At 37.8% G+C, this 19,013-nt stretch overlaps 2 protein-coding genes across 3 annotated transcripts in view; one reads left to right on the top strand and one right to left on the bottom strand.

Moving 5' to 3' along the window:
- Positions 1-19,013, top strand: part of LOC123260421 (glutamate receptor-interacting protein 2) — a 106,070-nt gene that overhangs the window by 49,201 nt on the left and 37,856 nt on the right. The gene's annotated exons all lie outside the window — the stretch shown is intronic.
- On the bottom strand, positions 15,560-18,849 carry LOC123260424. Its single transcript, XM_044721516.1, has 3 exons — positions 18,646-18,849; positions 18,165-18,340; positions 15,560-16,428 (listed from the first exon to the last, which is right to left on the bottom strand). The coding sequence occupies exons 1-3, from the start codon at positions 18,674-18,676 to the stop codon at positions 15,580-15,582; spliced, it is 1,056 nt and encodes a 351-aa protein (XP_044577451.1). The 5' UTR covers positions 18,677-18,849; the 3' UTR covers positions 15,560-15,579.

Here is a 19,013-nt window from a genome sequence, read left to right as displayed (position 1 = left end):
GTGTGTGTGTGTGTGTGACTATGTGACTCGCTTATAACTTTTGAACGGTTGAACCGATTTCATCGCGGTTGGTGCCATTCGAAAGGGCTACGCTGAACTTAGATTTCCTGAGAATTTGAACCGATTCGGACCGATAGATTTTAAGAAATCTTGAAAAATCTTAAAAAAAATAAGAAAAAAATCATTTTTGAAAGTAGTTTTTTTGGAATATCTTTTAAACGGCTCTATCGATCAACTTCAAAAACTAATCCGCCCTTAAGCTTGAAAAACCACGCCGATCGGCGTCAACCCGATCAAAATCGGTTGATTCGTTCGAGAGATAGCGTGAACGAAAGAAAACCGAAAAAACTGTTTTTTTCACATAACTTCGTCATTTCTTCTCGGATCGTTTTTGATGATATAAAATAATTTCAGAGGTTAAAAAACCGCGTCGATTGCCGCCGAAAACGTAGAAATCGGTTGATTAGTTCGAGAGATATCCTCGACGAAATATTTGGAAATAAGGATTTTTTCAACATAACTTCGACATTTTTTGGAATAACTTTCAAACAGCTCTACCGATCGATTCCAAAAACTAATCAGCTCTTAACATCATAAAACCACGTCGATTGCCACCAAGCTGGTCAAAATCGGTTGATTCGTTCGAGAGATATCGTGAACGAAAGAAAACCGAAAAGTGTTTTTCAGAGTTACTCCGAAATTTCTAGTTTGACCAATTGAAACTTAGAAATTATTTATAAGGCTTAAAAACTACGTAGAATGCCGCCAACCGCGTAAAAATCGGTTCATTCATTCAAAAGTTATTGCGGTATGAACATTCAAAAATAGTGTTCCATGAAACTTCTATCAGACTTTTGAGCTCAAAGAGCTCAAAAGCATAGAAAAGGTATCTTTTTGAGCTCGGAGAGCTTAAAACAACACACAGATTGTACTTTTGAGCTCGAAGAGCTCAAAAAAGCGGCCAGGTATTAACGGAATTAGCGGGAAGTTGCAGGGATGGCCTTTAGGGTCAACCGTTTTCCTAATTTTTTTTATATTTAATGCCTTCTTATTATCCTTTAGGAATTGAATTTTATAATCTTTTAATTAACGCCCACGCAAGGATTTGTGAGGGTGGCATTTCATAAAATTCATTCTTTACAGCTCAAAAACTCCAAAAAAATCAATCTGGTCAAATTTCAATCCTTTAGCTGCTATAGATTAAAAGGTACAATTTCTTTTAATTTTACGCCCACGCACGGACATGTGGGGGTAGAATTTAATGAAATTTATTCTTAACAACTCAAAAACGCCAAAAAGCATTCTGGCCATGTTTCAAAGTATTAATAGCTATAGATTGAAATTTACGAATTTTTTCTTAATTTGACGCCCACGCACGGGCACGCCAGGGGGGTGGAATGTCACAGAATTCGTTTTTAAAAAATTTCTAAATGTAATTTGAAACATTCTGACCAAGTTTTGAACTATTAAAAGCCATAATTGAAAAATATGAATTTTTTTCGTGAACACCCCCGCAACCCCCCTTGTGGGTGGAATTTCGTGAAATCCGTTCTTAGCTGACCTCTACTTGGCAAAAGGAATATTCCTGCCAAATTTCAAGTCTCTAGGTCTTATAGTTCCAGAGATATCGTGATGAGTGACTATCTATATCTATAGAAAGTCTCCTATATATATATATAGATATGTCGGAGATAATATCGAGCTGGGTTTTCCTAGAGATAGGGAAATTCCCAATATTTTAGTTTGTCTGTTAGTTTCAAGCAAAATTGTAAAGCATAGAATATTTAATAATTATTTATAACTTAAGCCGATTATAATTTTTATGGTTATGGCGATGGGCTTGAGTCCGGAGTGACAATGGTCACCAAACGTAGCCGAGGTCATAGGATAGAAGTAAAAAGTATATAGTTAGAAATATCGACAGACAATGAGGGCTGTCGAAATATTTTTGAGTGAATAAGTACTTAGGGTACTTGGAACGGTAGTTCTCGTTGAGCATTGATCAAGTAAAGATCGCATACATCCTGCTGACCCCGGATTCGTTCTCGGTCTTATTTCCCCAACATCTTTAACTGTTATATCAATCGTAGTAAAATATTTGTAATTAAATTTATTATTTGTACGAGTTAGTGTACGTTATATTCCAAATCAAAGTCTTTGTTATATTTGATTATTGTGAAATAAATAAAGATGGCTGAAAATGATCCAAAGGACTCCAATAATGCCCAAACCAGTATTTCTCCGACATCAGAAGTGGGATCAGGATCATCTGCTACATCTTCCTCTGAGCAATTTAAACTGCTTTTGGAAATGCAAAACAAAAGTCTTGTGGAGCTAATAAAGGCTATGGCAAAACCAGTGTCACCGAGTCGTAGTATTTCACTACCGAAATTTAACCCAGAAAATTCAAACGCGGATTCGTGTGCTTGGTGCGCGACAGTGGATATGTGTTTAGTGGAACGTCCTCTGGAAGGTAGTTCGTTAGTTATTGCACTAAGTGAAGCTCTTCAAGGATCTGCGTCTACTTGGTTTGTCTCAAGTGTGTTACCCTGGGATAACCTGGACTGATTTCAAAGATCTTTTCATTGCAAGGTTTGCCGGAGTGGAAACATCAGCAGCAACTCTAATCAATCTGCAAAATAGTCGTCCAAAAGACGGTGAGTGCTTAGCATCTTACTCGAGTCGTCTCCTGGCGTCACTCACGTCAAAGTGGAAAAATTTAACTGCGGAAGAAATCGCAGTATCAGTTGTTCTTGCGCACACGGCTCAGTTTGATAGTCGTCTTCAACGTTTGGCGTTCACCACAGACGTCAAGTCCCGTGTTCAACTGCAGAAAGAGTTAAAAGCTTTTTCTTACACGCGCAAGAGACCTGCGTCGTCCCAAGATGAGCGACCGCCGTCTGATTTCAAGAAATTTAAGTCAGCCGCGCCTATTAAGTGTCATTCATGTGGGAAAATGGGGCACAAGAGTACAAATTGTCCCTCGACGGAAAATCAGAGGAAACCAGAGTCATCACCAAACAATCAGATAGCTGTTAAACATGTTCCAACGCACAACAAGCCTGTTACCTGCTACAAGTGTGGGGAAATTGGACATATCGCTTCCAAATGTCAATCTACGGCCAGCAGCACTTCGAAGAATCATGGAAGCAAGGACTTCAGAGAGCGGCGAATCGATTTCTGCACGGTGGCAGCTCCGTCAGGTTCCTTAATACATCGTGGTGAGTCGTTTTCATTTTGGTTTGATTCGGGAGCTGAATGCTCGTTAATTAAAGAAAGTTTTGCCGCTAAATTTGCGGGTAAACGTAAAAATAATTTAATAATTTTAAAGGGCATTGGAAATGTCGGTGTAAATAGTACTGTACAAATTTTGTCTGAAATTGTAATTAATGGCCATACGTTGGAGATTTTATTGCATGTCATCCCTGATGATTATTTGAAATGTGACATTATGATTGGTCGTGAAATTCTTGGTCAAGGATTTGATATAAATATCTCAGCAGATAGTTTTAGTCTATTTGAAAGTAAAAAGATTAATGTATGCGATAAAGTCGAGTCCGATAGAAAGATTGATTTTAATAATGTAGATACGGATGTAAATGAAGATAGTAGAGAAAAACTTATTTCAATTTTAAAGGAACATACCGACTCTTTTATTCAAGGTTTTCCAAATACTCGGGTTAATACTGGGGAACTTAAAATACGTTTAGTTGACCCTAATGTAACTGTACAAAGGCGACCGTATCGTCTTAGTGCTGAGGAAAGGCAGGTAGTAAGAGAAAGAATAGGTGAACTATTAAATGCAAATGTTATACGTCCCAGCTGTTCACCTTTTGCCAGCCCTATATTGTTGGTTAAAAAGAAAGATGGTTCAGACCGTCTATGTGTTGATTATCGCTCATTAAATGATAATACTATTGACGATAAATTTCCACTACCTCTTATTGCTGATCAGATAGCCCGACTTTCTAACGCAAAATATTTCACGTGCTTAGACATGGCCAGCGGGTTTCACCAAATCCCTGTCCATCCAGAGTCCATTGAGAAAACGGCGTTTGTCACGCCTGATGGCCAGTTCGAATATCTGACCATGCCATTTGGTCTGAAAAATGCACCATCCGTTTTTCAACGAGCTGTTATGAAAGCTCTTGGAGATCTCGCTTATCAATGGGTTATCGTGTATCTAGACGATATCATGGTTATTGCCTCAACAATCGAGGAAGCGTTAGAAAGACTCCGAAAAGTTATTAAAATTCTTATCAAAGCCGGATTCTCATTCAATTTTTCTAAGTGTTTGTTCCTCAGAACTTCAGTGCAATACTTAGGATATGAGATTTCCGCTGGAGAGGTTCGACCCAACTCCCGTAAAATAGAAGCATTGACCATGCTACCTGCACCACATACTGTGACTCAGTTGAGACAATTCATCGGTCTCTCTTCTTACTTTCGTAAATTTATTCCCAAGTTCTCGCAGGTAATGAGACCCTTATATCGACTAACCTCAGGTACCAAAAGAGATATTGAATGGACAGAAGTCCATGAAAACGTTCGTCGAAAAGTAATCGCAGCATTAACTAACGAGCCGGTGCTAATGATCTTTAACCCAAATCTTCCTATTGAACTGCATACGGACGCTAGTTCCGAAGGCTATGTCGCCATATTAATGCAAAAGTTAGATGGTTCTAATCGAGTTGTAGAGTACTATAGTCAAGCGACTAGCTCAGCTGAATCGAAGTATCATTCGTATGAACTGGAAACGTTAGCTGTATTTAATGCCGTTAAATACTTCCGTCATTATTTACATGCACGATCGTTTGTAGTTGTAACGGATTGTAATTCGTTAAAAGCTGCCCGGAAGAAAGCCGATCTAACACCAAGGGTTCATCGATGGTGGGCTTTCTTACAGACTTTTAATTTTGATATTGTTTACAGAGAAGGCAAGCGTATGGCTCACGCTGACTTCTTCTCTCGAAATCCTATCATAAAACAGCCAGGTACGAATCGAAACAAAATTGTAGAAAAACATATTAACCTGGCAGAAATTTCAGATAATTGGCTTTTAGTTGAACAACGTCGCGATTCTGAAATTAGTATGATAGTGAAAGAATTAGAAAACGATGAGTTGCCACCCGATGTAGCTAAGACTTATGAATTACAGTCTGGATTACTCCATCGCAAAATTCAACGGCGAGGTAAAACACTTTGTTTACCTATTATCCCTCGTGCTTTTCGGTGGTCGGTGATAAACCACGTGCATGAATCCATTATGCACTTGGGTTCAGACAAAACACTTGATAAAGTTTGTGATTATTATTGGTTTGAAGGAATGGCGAAATATGTCCGTAAATTTGTTGATAATTGTTATACCTGTAAGGTTTCCAAGTCCAGTTCGGGTAAAGTACAAGCAGAGCTTCATCCTATCCCTAAAACTAGTATTCCTTGGCATACAGTACACATGGACATTACGGGTAAGCTGAGTGGGAAAAACAATTCTGAAGAGTATGTTATTGTTCTAGTAGATGCATTTATTAAGTTCGTTTTGTTGTACCATACTCGTAAAATAGATACTGTTAATAGCATCAAAGCTTTGAAATATGCTATATCCCTCTTTGGTCCTCCGACTCGCATAATAGCAGATCAAGGCAGATGTTTTACAAGTAAAGAATTTCAGGAGTATTGTGCATCTCAAAATTCAAAATTACATTTAATTGCTACGGGTTCTAGTCGAGCGAATGGTCAGGTAGAAAGAGTAATGGGTACTCTTAAAAGTATGTTTACTGCAGCCGAAACGAATGGAAACTCGTGGCAGGCAGTTGTCAATGAAATTCAACTGGCAATGAATTACACTACCAATCGAGTCACTAATGCGAGTCCCTTAGAATTGTTAATTGGTAAAGTAGCCAGACCTTTTGGAATGGTAGTTGGCCAGGTAGATAAAGAAATAGATATCTCTGACGTAAGACAAAAACTATTGAGAATATAGAAATAAATGCTAAATACGATAAGTATAGATTTGATAAAAATAAAGCTAGAATTGAACCATTTAAAGTAGGAGATTTTGTGTTAATTAAGAACGAAGAAAGAAATCAAACGAAGCTTGATCCTAAGTTTAGAGGTCCATTTGTAGTGGCGGAAATTCTCGATGGTGATCGGTATACTTTGAAGTCATTAGACAATAATAGGACTTATAAATATAGTCACGAGAATTTGAGGAAAATGCCGGAAAGTCATATTCCTATTGAATTGGATATACCAGATGATCATGAAAGTGATGAACAGGAAGTTTCTCAGAATGACTCTGAGACAGAGTCAGAAACCACCGGGGGGAAGACTGAGCACTAATGGTAGTTGTTTAAAGTCGCACCACGTGCATCAGGCTGTAGGTCATAATGGCAAATCAATGGTGGTTTGGCCAGAGTGTGATGGGCAGTAGATGATGTGGTGGCGATGAGAAAAATTTTGCTTCTGGGGGTCAAACTACTTGTGCCAAGCTGTAGTCGTAACCGCGAATCCAGAGTGATTTGAATCAATCTTGGTTGCCAAGATTGTCAGGGCGCGATGGGCAGTTGGTGAAGTAGCGGGGGCCTGAGGAGAAAATTATAAGTTGTACTACATGTGTCATTGGTTGACAATGTAGGAAAGGTTTTGAAGACTGGTGTACATAGTTCAGTAACTATGGTAGTACACAGTTTTGCTGTATGCGATATACAGTTGCAGACCATTGTGTGCTAAGGGTCTATACCTGGGGTGGTGATGAATATAGCCTGCATGATCGCTGGGATAGACAAATCGTAGAAATTTTGAAAAGGCATCCTTAAGAAACTAAGTTTGTTAGATTTGATAGTCGAGAGTGAATGAATCGTAGCTCGAATGAACCTCTGAATAAAGAAATGTTAATGAAAAAAAAAAAAAAAAAAAAAATGAAATGACACGGCTTGTAATGACATGTTTACAGATGCACCCGAGGACGTGTGATCGTCAGGTTGGCCGTGTCGGAGATAATATCGAGCTGGGTTTTCCTAGAGATAGGGAAATTCCCAATATTTTAGTTTGTCTGTTAGTTTCAAGCAAAATTGTAAAGCATAGAATATTTAATAATTATTTATAACTTAAGCCGATTATAATTTTTATGGTTATGGCGATGGGCTTGAGTCCGGAGTGACAATGGTCACCAAACGTAGCCGAGGTCACAGGATAGAAGTAAAAAGTATATAGTTAGAAATATCGACAGACAATGAGGGCTGTCGAAATATTTTTGAGTGAATAAGTACTTAGGGTACTTGGAACAGTAGTTCTCGTTGAGCATTGATCAAGTAAAGATCGCATACATCCTGCTGACCCCGGATTCGTTCTCGGTCTTATTTCCCCAACATCTTTAACTGTTATATCAATCGTAGTAAAATATTTGTAATTAAATTTATTATTTGTACGAGTTAGTGTACGTTATATTCCAAATCAAAGTCTTTGTTATATTTGATTATTGTGAAATAAATAAAGATGGCTGAAAATGATCCAAAGGACTCCAATAATGCCCAAACCAGTATTTCTCCGACAGATATATATATATATATATATATATATATATATATATATATATATATATATATCTGTATAATCTGAGAAGATGGACAGGGATTTGGTGAAACCCGCTGGCCATGTCTAAGCACGTGAAATATTTTGCGTTAGAAAGTCGGGCTATCTGATCAGCAATAAGAGGTAGTGGAAATTTATCGTCAATAGTATTATCATTTAATGAGCGATAATCAACACATAGACGGTCTGAACCATCTTTCTTTTTAACCAACAATATAGGGCTGGCAAAAGGTGAACAGCTGGGACGTATAACATTTGCATTTAATAGTTCACCTATTCTTTCTCTTACTACCTGCCTTTCCTCAGCACTAAGACGATACGGTCGCCTTTGTACAGTTACATTAGGGTCAACTAAACGTATTTTAAGTTCCCCAGTATTAACCCGAGTATTTGGAAAACCTTGAATAAAAGAGTCGGTATGTTCCTTTAAAATTGAAATAAGTTTTTCTCTACTATCTTCATTTACATCCGTATCTACATTATTAAAATCAATCTTTCTATCGGACTCGACTTTATCGCATACATTAATCTTTTTACTTTCAAATAGACTAAAACTATCTGCTGAGATATTTATATCAAATCCTTGACCAAGAATTTCACGACCAATCATAATGTCACATTTCAAATAATCATCAGGGATGACATGCAATAAAATCTCCAACGTATGGCCATTAATTACAATTTCAGACAAAATTTGTACAGTACTATTTACACCGACATTTCCAATGCCCTTTAAAATTATTAAATTATTTTTACGTTTACCCGCAAATTTAGCGGCAAAACTTTCTTTAATTAACGAGCATTCAGCTCCCGAATCAAACCAAAATGAAAACGACTCACCACGATGTATTAAGGAACCTGACGGAGCTGCCACCGTGCAGAAATCGATTCGCCGCTCTCTGAAGTCCTTGCTTCCATGATTCTTCGAAGTGCTGCTGGCCGTAGATTGACATTTGGAAGCGATATGTCCAATTTCCCCACACTTGTAGCAGGTAACAGGCTTGTTGTGCGTTGGAACATGTTTAACAGCTATCTGATTGTTTGGTGATGACTCTGGTTTCCTCTGATTTTCCGTCGAGGGACAATTTGTACTCTTGTGCCCCATTTTCCCACATGAATGACACTTAATAGGCGCGGCTGACTTAAATTTCTTGAAATCAGACGGCGGTCGCTCATCTTGGGACGACGCAGGTCTCTTGCGCGTGTAAGAAAAAGCTTTTAACTCTTTCTGCAGTTGAACACGGGACTTGACGTCTGTGGTGAACGCCAAACGTTGAAGACGACTATCAAACTGAGCCGTGTGCGCAAGAACAACTGATACTGCGATTTCTTCCGCAGTTAAATTTTTCCACTTTGACGTGAGTGACGCCAGGAGACGACTCGAGTAAGATGCTAAGCACTCACCGTCTTTTGGACGACTATTTTGCAGATTGATTAGAGTTGCTGCTGATGTTTCCACTCCGGCAAACCTTGCAATGAAAAGATCTTTGAAATCAGTCCAGGTTATCCCAGGGTAACACACTTGAGACAACCAAGTAGACGCAGATCCTTGAAGAGCTTCACTTAGTGCAATAACTAACGAACTACCTTCCAGAGGACGTTCCACTAAACACATATCCACTGTCGCGCACCAAGCACACGAATCCGCGTTTGAATTTTCTGGGTTAAATTTCGGTAGTGAAATACTACGACTCGGTGACACTGGTTTTGCCATAGCCTTTATTAGCTCCACAAGACTTTTGTTTTGCATTTCCAAAAGCAGTTTAAATTGCTCAGAGGAAGATGTAGCAGATGATCCTGATCCCACTTCTGATGTCGGAGAAATACTGGTTTGGGCATTATTGGAGTCCTTTGGATCATTTTCAGCCATCTTTATTTATTTCACAATAATCAAATATAACAAAGACTTTGATTTGGAATATAACGTACACTAACTCGTACAAATAATAAATTTAATTACAAATATTTTACTACGATTGATATAACAGTTAAAGATGTTGGGGAAATAAGACCGAGAACGAATCCGGGGTCAGCAGGATGTATGCGATCTTTACTTGATCAATGCTCAACGAGAACTACCGTTCCAAGTACCCTAAGTACTTATTCACTCAAAAATATTTCGACAGCCCTCATTGTCTGTCGATATTTCTAACTATATACTTTTTACTTCTATCCTGTGACCTCGGCTACGTTTGGTGACCATTGTCACTCCGGACTCAAGCCCATCGCCATAACCATAAAAATTATAATCGGCTTAAGTTATAAATAATTATTAAATATTCTATGCTTTACAATTTTGCTTGAAACTAACAGACAAACTAAAATATTGGGAATTTCCCTATCTCTAGGAAAACCCAGCTCGATATTATCTCCGACATATATATATATATATATATATATATATATATATATATATATATATATATATATATATATAAATATATATATATAAGCAACTTTTTTTTTCTTTGTTATCGATAAACTTGAAAACTACTGGACCGATCGGCATGAGAATATGACTATTCGACGCGGAATTAATTGTAGAAGGTTTTAGGCTATTCATTTTTTGAATTCCATCAACCCTTTACCATTTTTTTTCAAATTTATGTGGATAGTCATTTGTTTCTGCTACGAAAACAAAAGAACATCACTTCTTCTTCATATTCGAGCGCACAAGCACCGGCAAAATGTCTAACTTCACTTCAATGCTTATAAACGCGTTTCCACACACCCTCCCACGCATTCACCCACGCACTCCCACACATCCACCCACGCACTCCCACGCATCCACCCACGCATCCTCCCACGCATCCACCTACGCACTCCCACGCATCTACTCACGCATCCACAAGGTTGTGACATGAATTATTAGACCGTTGTCTATAGCAACGGTTTTGTTAATTCATTTCTAGGTTATGTAAATATGGCATTCATTTATGCTACTATCTTTTGTTTAAAAATTATTCATCTTTCAAAGGTTATGTAAAGATGTCATTTATTTACGCTATCTTTTGTTTCAAAACAAAAAAGATTCTGTGTGTCATTTAATCGATTGTGTTTTGTTTAGTATTTATTGGTTATGATACGTTTAGTATTTGTTAGTTAGTTGAATGAAGAAGAGGGCCTCCAACTTATAAAAGTTAGTATAATTAATATATTCACGTTGATTATATATTTTATTTTAATAAAATATATTTGTTATTGGTGACTTCATGGATTTTTTAATTTATTAAAAATTTTTTATATGCATTCACAGAATCCCATCATGCCAAAAAAAAAGTTGCAACTAGGCCGATCTACAACTATTGCAAAAAGAATGAGGCTAATACGATTGCGAGGATCCGTTGATGAGACAATAGTAGAAAATAATCTCCATAATCAAGACAATATCGAAATCAATGGTATCAATCCTAACGATGCTAATATTGATACAAGTGACATTCGTAATAATAATAATAATAATAATAATAATAATAATAATAATAATAATAATAATAATAATAATAATAATAATAATAATAATAATAATAATAATAATAATGATAACGTTAATAATAATAATAATAATAATAATAATAATAATAATAATAATAATAATAATAATTAAATAATAATGATAATAATAATAATAATAATAATAATAATAATAATAATAATAATAATAATAATAATAATAATAATAATAATAATAATATTCAGTGTGTGATTGAGTTTGAAACAACTCAAAGAGCATACACGCCCCGAATTCGACGCATTGCTGCTGAACTTCGGTGGCGTCATCACACACTGAATAAGAGTACTCTTCTTGTCATCAAGGAAGAGTCGCTCAATAAATTGCGGGCTTTAGTGACTGCCAAAAAGTCACTAGAGAAAAGGCTGAAGCGGTTGGTCGACAACTCGTTGTTTCGATCCAGCCCTTCACGGTTTCTGACACCAAAGACCGATGTTACCGGGAATTATCCAACACCTGAGCGGGTGGAAGCTTTTTGGACTGAGTTGTATGGAGATCAACCAAACGTGAACGCCAATACTCCAGCTCTGCACGACTTTAAAGCATTCTGTCGGGAACACCGTAGACAGAATGCTGATGAAGAGAGCCCTGCAGTCAGTGTGAATGAAGTTCGTTCAGCTCTAAATGGCAGCAAAAATTGGGCTGCCCCGGGACCAGATGGCATAAATGTCTTTTGGTGGAAGAAGTTTACTTCTACCCACCTCCATCTGGCCCGTATATTTACATCGTACATTAGAGCTGACGAACCGATTCCAGACTGGCTCGTGGAAGGGCGAACCGTACTGATACCAAAAAAAGGTGACTTGTCTGACCCAGAGAATTACAGGCCTATCACCTGCTTGAATGCGGTTTATAAAATTTTTACAAAAATTTTAAACAACCGTATTTTGCATGAGATAGAACCTGTATGGCAACAGATATATGAACAGCGTGGCAGCAAAAGAGGCCTGTCAGGTTGCAAAGAGAACTTGATAGTTGATCGATGTGTCACACAAGATGCGATCTACTATCAACGCAACCTGTCAATGGCCTGGATCGACTATCGCAAGGCATTTGACTCAACTTCTCATGAGTTGATTTTATATCTCCTCAAATGCCTGGGGGTCAATCCTGAAATAGTGGAATGCATTCGGCGTACAATGCAGCTCTGGCGAACGCGTTTTCACATTGGAAGTGGAAACGCATTGCACATAACCGGAGTTGTAGAGTACAAACGAGGGGTCTTCCAAGGTGATTCCTTGAGCCCTCTGCTGTTTTGCATCTCACTGCTGCCTATATCTGTTGCTCTCCGTAAAACTCGTGGGTACTCTGTGGAGCCTCCGGGTGATCGAAAATACTCGATTACCCATCTGCTTTATATGGATGACCTGAAGCTGTATAGTGCTGATGAAGATCATCTACAGGCGGCCCTTAACATCGTAGCAGAGTACACTCGGGATGCCGGAATGTCTTTTGGGTTGGACAAGTGTGCGGTCGTACATCTGGCGAGGGGTAAGTGCTCTGTTACGGGTGATGATGTCGAGTTGGTAGATGGGAGCGTTTTAAGACAATTAGACGCCGGAGAGTTGTATAGATATCTAGGAATGGAAGAGCACCGCATGCATGCGGTCTCCGAAGTCCAAGCAACTCTCCGTAGCGAGTATGTTAGGAGACTCCGGAAAATTTGGTCCTCCGAACTTTCCGGCAAAAATAAAGTCTCTGCTACTAACACGCTCGCTGTCCCAGTCTTACTATACTCTTTCGGTGTCTTAAAATGGGCCCGAAAGGATCTGCGAGATCTCGACATCAGAACCCGTAAGACTATCAACATGAACCGGAGCATGCACCCCAATTCATCAGTCGCCAGATTATACCTCTCCCGGTCGATCGGAGGGAGAGGTTTGCAGAGCTTGGAGCGGCTTCACGATCGTTTAGTCCTGGGTTTAACACACGAAGTTGTCAATTTCACTGCAGATGAGGATGACTTTCTTATGCAAATTGTTCATAAACATGAGAATGCGCATAAGGGGTCGTTCTTATATAAGGCAGCAATATATGCGGCAAGAACCCTTGGTCTTGGAGAAATAAACGCTCTTATGGAACTCCGAAAGGAGGAATTCAAGAGCGCCATCAGGAACGCCGAGGAAAAACTACTCCTAGGCAAACTGATGGACAAGTCTATGCACAGCGTGTTCTTCAAACACGTGCGTGATCATGGCTTGTCCACTCAGCTGACGTTTTCCTTCTTAAAGTCAGCTGGCCTGATGTCCGAGACTGAAGGGTTCATATTTGCTTGCCAAGATGGTGTCATTAACACTCTAGAGTACCGTAGCAAGGTGCTCCAGGTGCAGCTCCCGGACACGACCTGCAGGGCGTGTAAACAACATCCGGAGACGCTTATGCACATTTTGTCAGCATGTCCTGTGCTGGCGAGAGGTGCATACATCCAGCGTCACAATGCTGCCCTGAGAGTACTGTACTACTATCTTCGTCATTACTACGGTATTGATATGACACCGGTGCTGCCTTATCTGCCAGGAGATATTCCCCAGGTTGTTGAGAATGACAGTTGCAAAATTTATTGGAACATGCCGTTTGCAACAACTCGGCGGATCGATCACAACAAACCTGATATTGTGCTCTTCGACAAGGCTACTCGTGACATTTATGTCATTGAGTTCTCGGCCCCGGCTGAATACAACATCTCAGCCAAAGAAGAGCACAAAAGACAGATATATCAGGATCTCCTGTTTGAAATTGGCAAACTTTACCCAGGTTACCGTGTCAAGCTCGTCGTCCTGATTGTTGGCGTCCTCGGAGGGATGAAACAGTCTTTTGTATCCTCACTTGCCAGAGTTCCAGCTTGCTCATCAAAAGCTGAATTCTTGGCGGTCAGGATGCAGAAGGCTGTCATACTAGGTTCCCTCCGTCTACTTAGGAAAATGACCTTGGCCTGCTGTGATCACTAACCGCCTTGTTGTGCGGAGTGGTACAGCAGTAATGGATGGAGCTCAGGCTGGGCCCTCGGAGAATCGGACTCCGGGGACAACCCCCCTGAGCATTTAATAACATTTAATAACATAATAATAATAATAATAATAATAATAATAATAATAATAATAATAATGATAACGTTAATAATACTACTGGACTATACAATATGTCTCCATGGGGAAAGCAAAAAGAATATAGTGCATTTAACTATGATATAAGAATTAAGTATGATGATGATCCAGCATTTAAAATTGGAAAAATGTCGTTTATTTGCGCATATTGTTCTGCACTACGGTGGAAGGATGAATGTCATTCAATTTGTTGTTCCGAAGGAAAATTTTCTTTACCACCGATTCTTCAACCTCCCCAACCACTCTATAATTTAATAAAAGGAGTACACAGCAAGTCAAAACATTTTCTTGAAAATATCAGAAAATATAATGCTGCTTTTCAAATGACATCTTTCAGAGCATCTAAAGTTTTCAATGATGTATATTTACCGACATTCAAAGTTCAAGGATAAGTTTATCATACCATTGGTAGTATCTATCCTGTTGACGAAAACCAAGAAAAATTTTTACAAATTTATTTCATTGAAGATTTGAATTTTCAAGCTCAATCGAGATGTAATATATTTGAGAATAATATTGACAAGGATTTGATCACCGAGCTTCAATCCATGCTTCATCAAAATAATTTATATATATTAGGGTGATTTTTTTTTTTACTTTATTTTTTTTTTTCGGTCCCATCGTGAATTTTTGTTGGAAATACCCAAAAAAAAATTCCCTGAAAGTCTGAGCTCTTAATATTAATTAACGTCCTCCAAAACTTTGATTTTTAATTTTTGAATTTTTAAAGCTCAGCGGCATTTCATGGGATCACTTTGATCGAAGATGGTTTTTTCTTAGAATTGAACGCTCTACAAAAGTGCCCATTGCCGCAAAGTCGTAACTCACACTGGCGAGGCAGTACGGGCCACTGAACCTGATTTTTTCATAAAATTGGCGTTTCTTCGCATTTATCTCGTAAATATCAAGAGCTACGGAAAAAATGTAAATGACAAACTTATAGAAAATTCAATTTCCAACAAAAAAAGTCCTATGGACCAAATCGCTAAGATCAATATTAAGCGAGATATTAAGCCTTGAATATATTTTTTCGTGAAATTTTGGCCGATCATTGATTCAAACTTATTAATATCTTGTTTACTTTCTCTGTTTTTTATATTTTTTCTTCAATATATTTTTTTAAGGCTAGAAAAACAGGATATGATAAGTATCTTACATTATAAAAGCTTATATCTTAAGAATCTTCAATAAATAATGGATTTACGAGTTTCTGCATAAAACTTATGAATTCAATTACACTTAAATAATTTATATATTATTAACAGTTTATTAAATTATAATAGTTCGAATTATATTAACAACAATAAGTATTTAATAAAAATAAAAACAACAATACCAATTAATTATTATTGAAAGTAGAAAAATGAATTGTTAGATTAATTCATTGTCAATATATTGTGATTTTTTACACGATGTGTATTGAGATCGATGGTGCTGAACAGTTTGAAAAATTCTTTGTCTTTCATCTTCGCTATAAGTCAATACTTCATTAAAACTTTCGGCTAGCGCTACTCCTCTTTCCGCAGTATCGTTTACTACTTTTAACTTTTTGAATGTATCATAACATCGTTTATACTCAAGATTTGATTCCCACAAACTTGGATCTGTATGCAAAAATTCATAGGGGAGCTCAAATTGCTCAAAAATAAACAACGAGTTTGGATTAACAAAATCGCTTATGTTTTTCTCAGATAACGACGTTATTTCTTCATAAGCGACTGATAAACGTTTATTAGGCTTTTTGACCGCTACCTGGGAATTTATTTTTTGTACGATCTTTACTTTTTCTTCTACTGACACAGTTTCATCAAAAAGAGCTAAACAAGCAAGATTTTCGTGTAAGTACCACAAATGCCGAGACAATTTATCGAGTGCTGCATTTGCAATTTCTGGATGTATTTTTCTGTAGTCAATAAGATCTTTTACTAATTGCAAATCCGAGTTTGGAGCATTTATTGCATTAGGAGCAGTAAACCATATTTTTACATAAAATATTACGATGAAAACACATATTTTCTGCAAAATTTTTTTTTCGTTTGCTTCCATTTTAAACTGGTTTCTAAACATATATATTTTCAAGCAATAGAGAGCTTTCGATAACCACCGTGCGTGATGAAAAGCACCAGGTGCTTTAAATTCGGCTCTATGACTTTTGATACCACCCAAAAAGATACAGCTCAGCTCCAAAAACTCCTTGTAATCATTTCTCGGATGATGATTCTAACAAAAAAAAAGAAAAATTTAATAATTGCGGCCAGAAAAGAAGATATTTTCAGAATTTTAAAGTAAAAAATATTATTTAAAAAGGCAAAATTTATACAACTAAATCACTTAAAAATTCGAGTTATATCGAAGTATGCAAAGTTCAGCTGTACATTTAGAGCTAGTAACTGACTACACCGCTGCCGCTTTCATCGCCGCTTATCGCCGCTTTACTAGTCGCCGAGGTATCTGCCACACACTATATTCAGACTGTGGAACCAATTTTGTAGGAGCAGATAAAGAGCTGAAACGACTATTCGCTGCAGGATCCCGCACATTACGAGAATTATCAACCTTGATCGCTCAAGATGGCACGAACTGGAAATTCAATCCACCTGGAGCTCCACATTTTGGAGGAAAATGGGAAGCCGCTGTGAAATCTATCAAATTTCACCTTCGAAGAACAATCGGAGACTCGCTGTTGACGCTTGAGCAATATTCAACGCTACTGGCTCAAATTGAAGCCATATTGAATTCCAGACCGCTCACACCGCTGAATGAAGATCCTGCTGACCTGGCTGTACTGACTCCAGGTCAATTCTTAATCGGACAGTCACTGACCGCTATCCTAGAGCCATCGCTGACAGATTTACAACCTGCTCGGCTCTCGCACTGGGAACAATGGTTCAACATTTCTGGAAACGCTACTACCAGGATTGCATCCACCGCTACCAGGCCATTTCAAAGTAGCATCATCGACGCAACCAGATCAAGGTGGGTTCAGTTGTACTGATCACCACTGAGGATCTCCCGCCAACCAAGTGGCCATTAGCCAAAGTAATTGCTGTCCATCCAGGTGAAGATGGACAAATCCGCGTAGTAACTGTTAAGACAGTTAACACAGAGCTGGTACGTCCAATTACAAAGCTCTGTGTCCTGCCGCTAACGCATGAAGAAGATGATCTTGTCGACGCAGCCGCCAACCCGGGGGAGAATGTTCGGTGAACAAGGCCCAGTAGCGATTAACTCGCTCCTGGGGGACTCCCAAATTCGAGAGACGCACCTGTCCACCGCTAGTTCCCGCAAAAATCGAACCGCCAATAGAAAATCAGCCTCTCGATCACGCCATGAATCGACCGCTTTATTGGCTGATCGCTCCCGCTAGACATGCGCAATAGCCTTCTTCCCCAACTCAACGAGGAAGAAGACGGACTATTGTTATTATCTTTCGCTTCTACGCTTTCGCTGCATCAAGTCGCCATTAGTTTTTCTTTACTTTCGCTTTTCATTAATAAACCGCATTTCGCTTATTTTATAATTTAATTTGCTTAAATTAATCGTTAATAATCCGCTTTAGTTTGTTAAAGGTAATTTGTGTTAACAGTGCATTTATTTCACCGCTTTTTCAATGCCGGCAAAGTGTTCAACCACGTGTCAACCGGCTTCGCTTTTGCAAACCACGCTGTAATTTATAAATCCGCTTTTATCTTAACAATCCGCTATTAAACATATTACATATTGAGTGTATTTAATGTAAATAAATTCCTAGTGTTATTTTTGATAATAATTTACGCGTTTTAATTGAGATATCCAGACCTAAACCTGATCCCCGCTTTTCCGCTCTTTCAGTAATTATTCAAATATTAACAAGTCCTTCTATCAGTGTATCAGAAAGATCTAATGACTGTAAAAGAAATCAACTTTATAAATAATAATTCTTTCAATGGTAAAACTATTTATGAATTAATTAATACCTTCAGTTGATTTTCTATGAAGTCAAGAATATCGTCTTTTCTTTGATTTAAAATAAGTGCAATATCTTTATCCTCTGTGCCGATTTCATACGCAGATTTATCAATTTTTTCCCAATTATCTCTGAGTCTTTTGAAAATTGGTACATTTGGACTATTCGTCACTGGCCAAGCAACTTCTGCAACATTTCGTAACATCAATTCAGAAGTATGATGGCAACAAGCAAGATATATAATAAGTCACGGCCAATTTTATCTTCTAATAATGCACATGCGCCATTAAAACAACCTAAAACAAAGAATTAGTTATTGATAAACTGTTATTTAATTATCAGTTATTCAAATTTTTGACTCAGCTTATATTTTAACTCAACATTCGTAAAAATAATTTAAAAAATTAATCAAATTCTTATTTGAAAATTTCTTCCCAAGTCAAAAAACAAATACTGTGATATAAATTCATTCAACCACAACATTAACTTACCGGTATTTGAACTAGTTGTATCAAAGCACATTGCTTTAACATTATCGCAAAGATCCCACTCTATCAGCGTTTCAAAAATGGCTGAAGCTTGGCTTTCACCTGTGCCATCAGAGAGAATCGGAGTTTTTAAATTTTTATCAGTATTTATTCCGGTGACGTGTATTGATAATCGTTCTGCTTTTGGTTAACCATTTCCCGCAGGAAGCATCTTTCCATCCCAGTGCACTACGAGAGAGTCATCAAAAATTTCTTCTTCTTCGATCGTATCGACAATTTCTTCTCTTTTTGAAATACGCGCATTGCGAATAGTGGAGTAACTTAAATTATATTTATCAATCTCAAGTCCTAAACTTTGAATAACAGCAGAA

Source organism: Cotesia glomerata, linkage group LG3 (assembly GCF_020080835.1).
Source record: "Cotesia glomerata isolate CgM1 linkage group LG3, MPM_Cglom_v2.3, whole genome shotgun sequence".
Taxonomy (NCBI): domain Eukaryota; kingdom Metazoa; phylum Arthropoda; class Insecta; order Hymenoptera; family Braconidae; genus Cotesia; species Cotesia glomerata.
Note: the sequence above shows the minus strand (reverse complement) of the source record. Positions and strands in the feature narration are given on the sequence as shown.

What these genes read in the sequence shown, in the direction of transcription:
- LOC123260424 (XM_044721516.1), bottom strand. Translation starts at nt 18,676, where the DNA reads ATGTGCTTTGATACAACTAGTTCAAATACCG. An exon ending in TACAACTAGTTCAAATACCG is followed by an intron (nt 18,341 to 18,645) that starts GTAAGTTAATGT and finishes GAAATGTTGCAG; the next exon opens with AAGTTGCTTGGCCAGTGACG. An exon ending in TCATAGAAAATCAACTGAAG is followed by an intron (nt 16,429 to 18,164) that starts GTATTAATTAAT and finishes TTTTTTTGTTAG; the next exon opens with AATCATCATCCGAGAAATGA.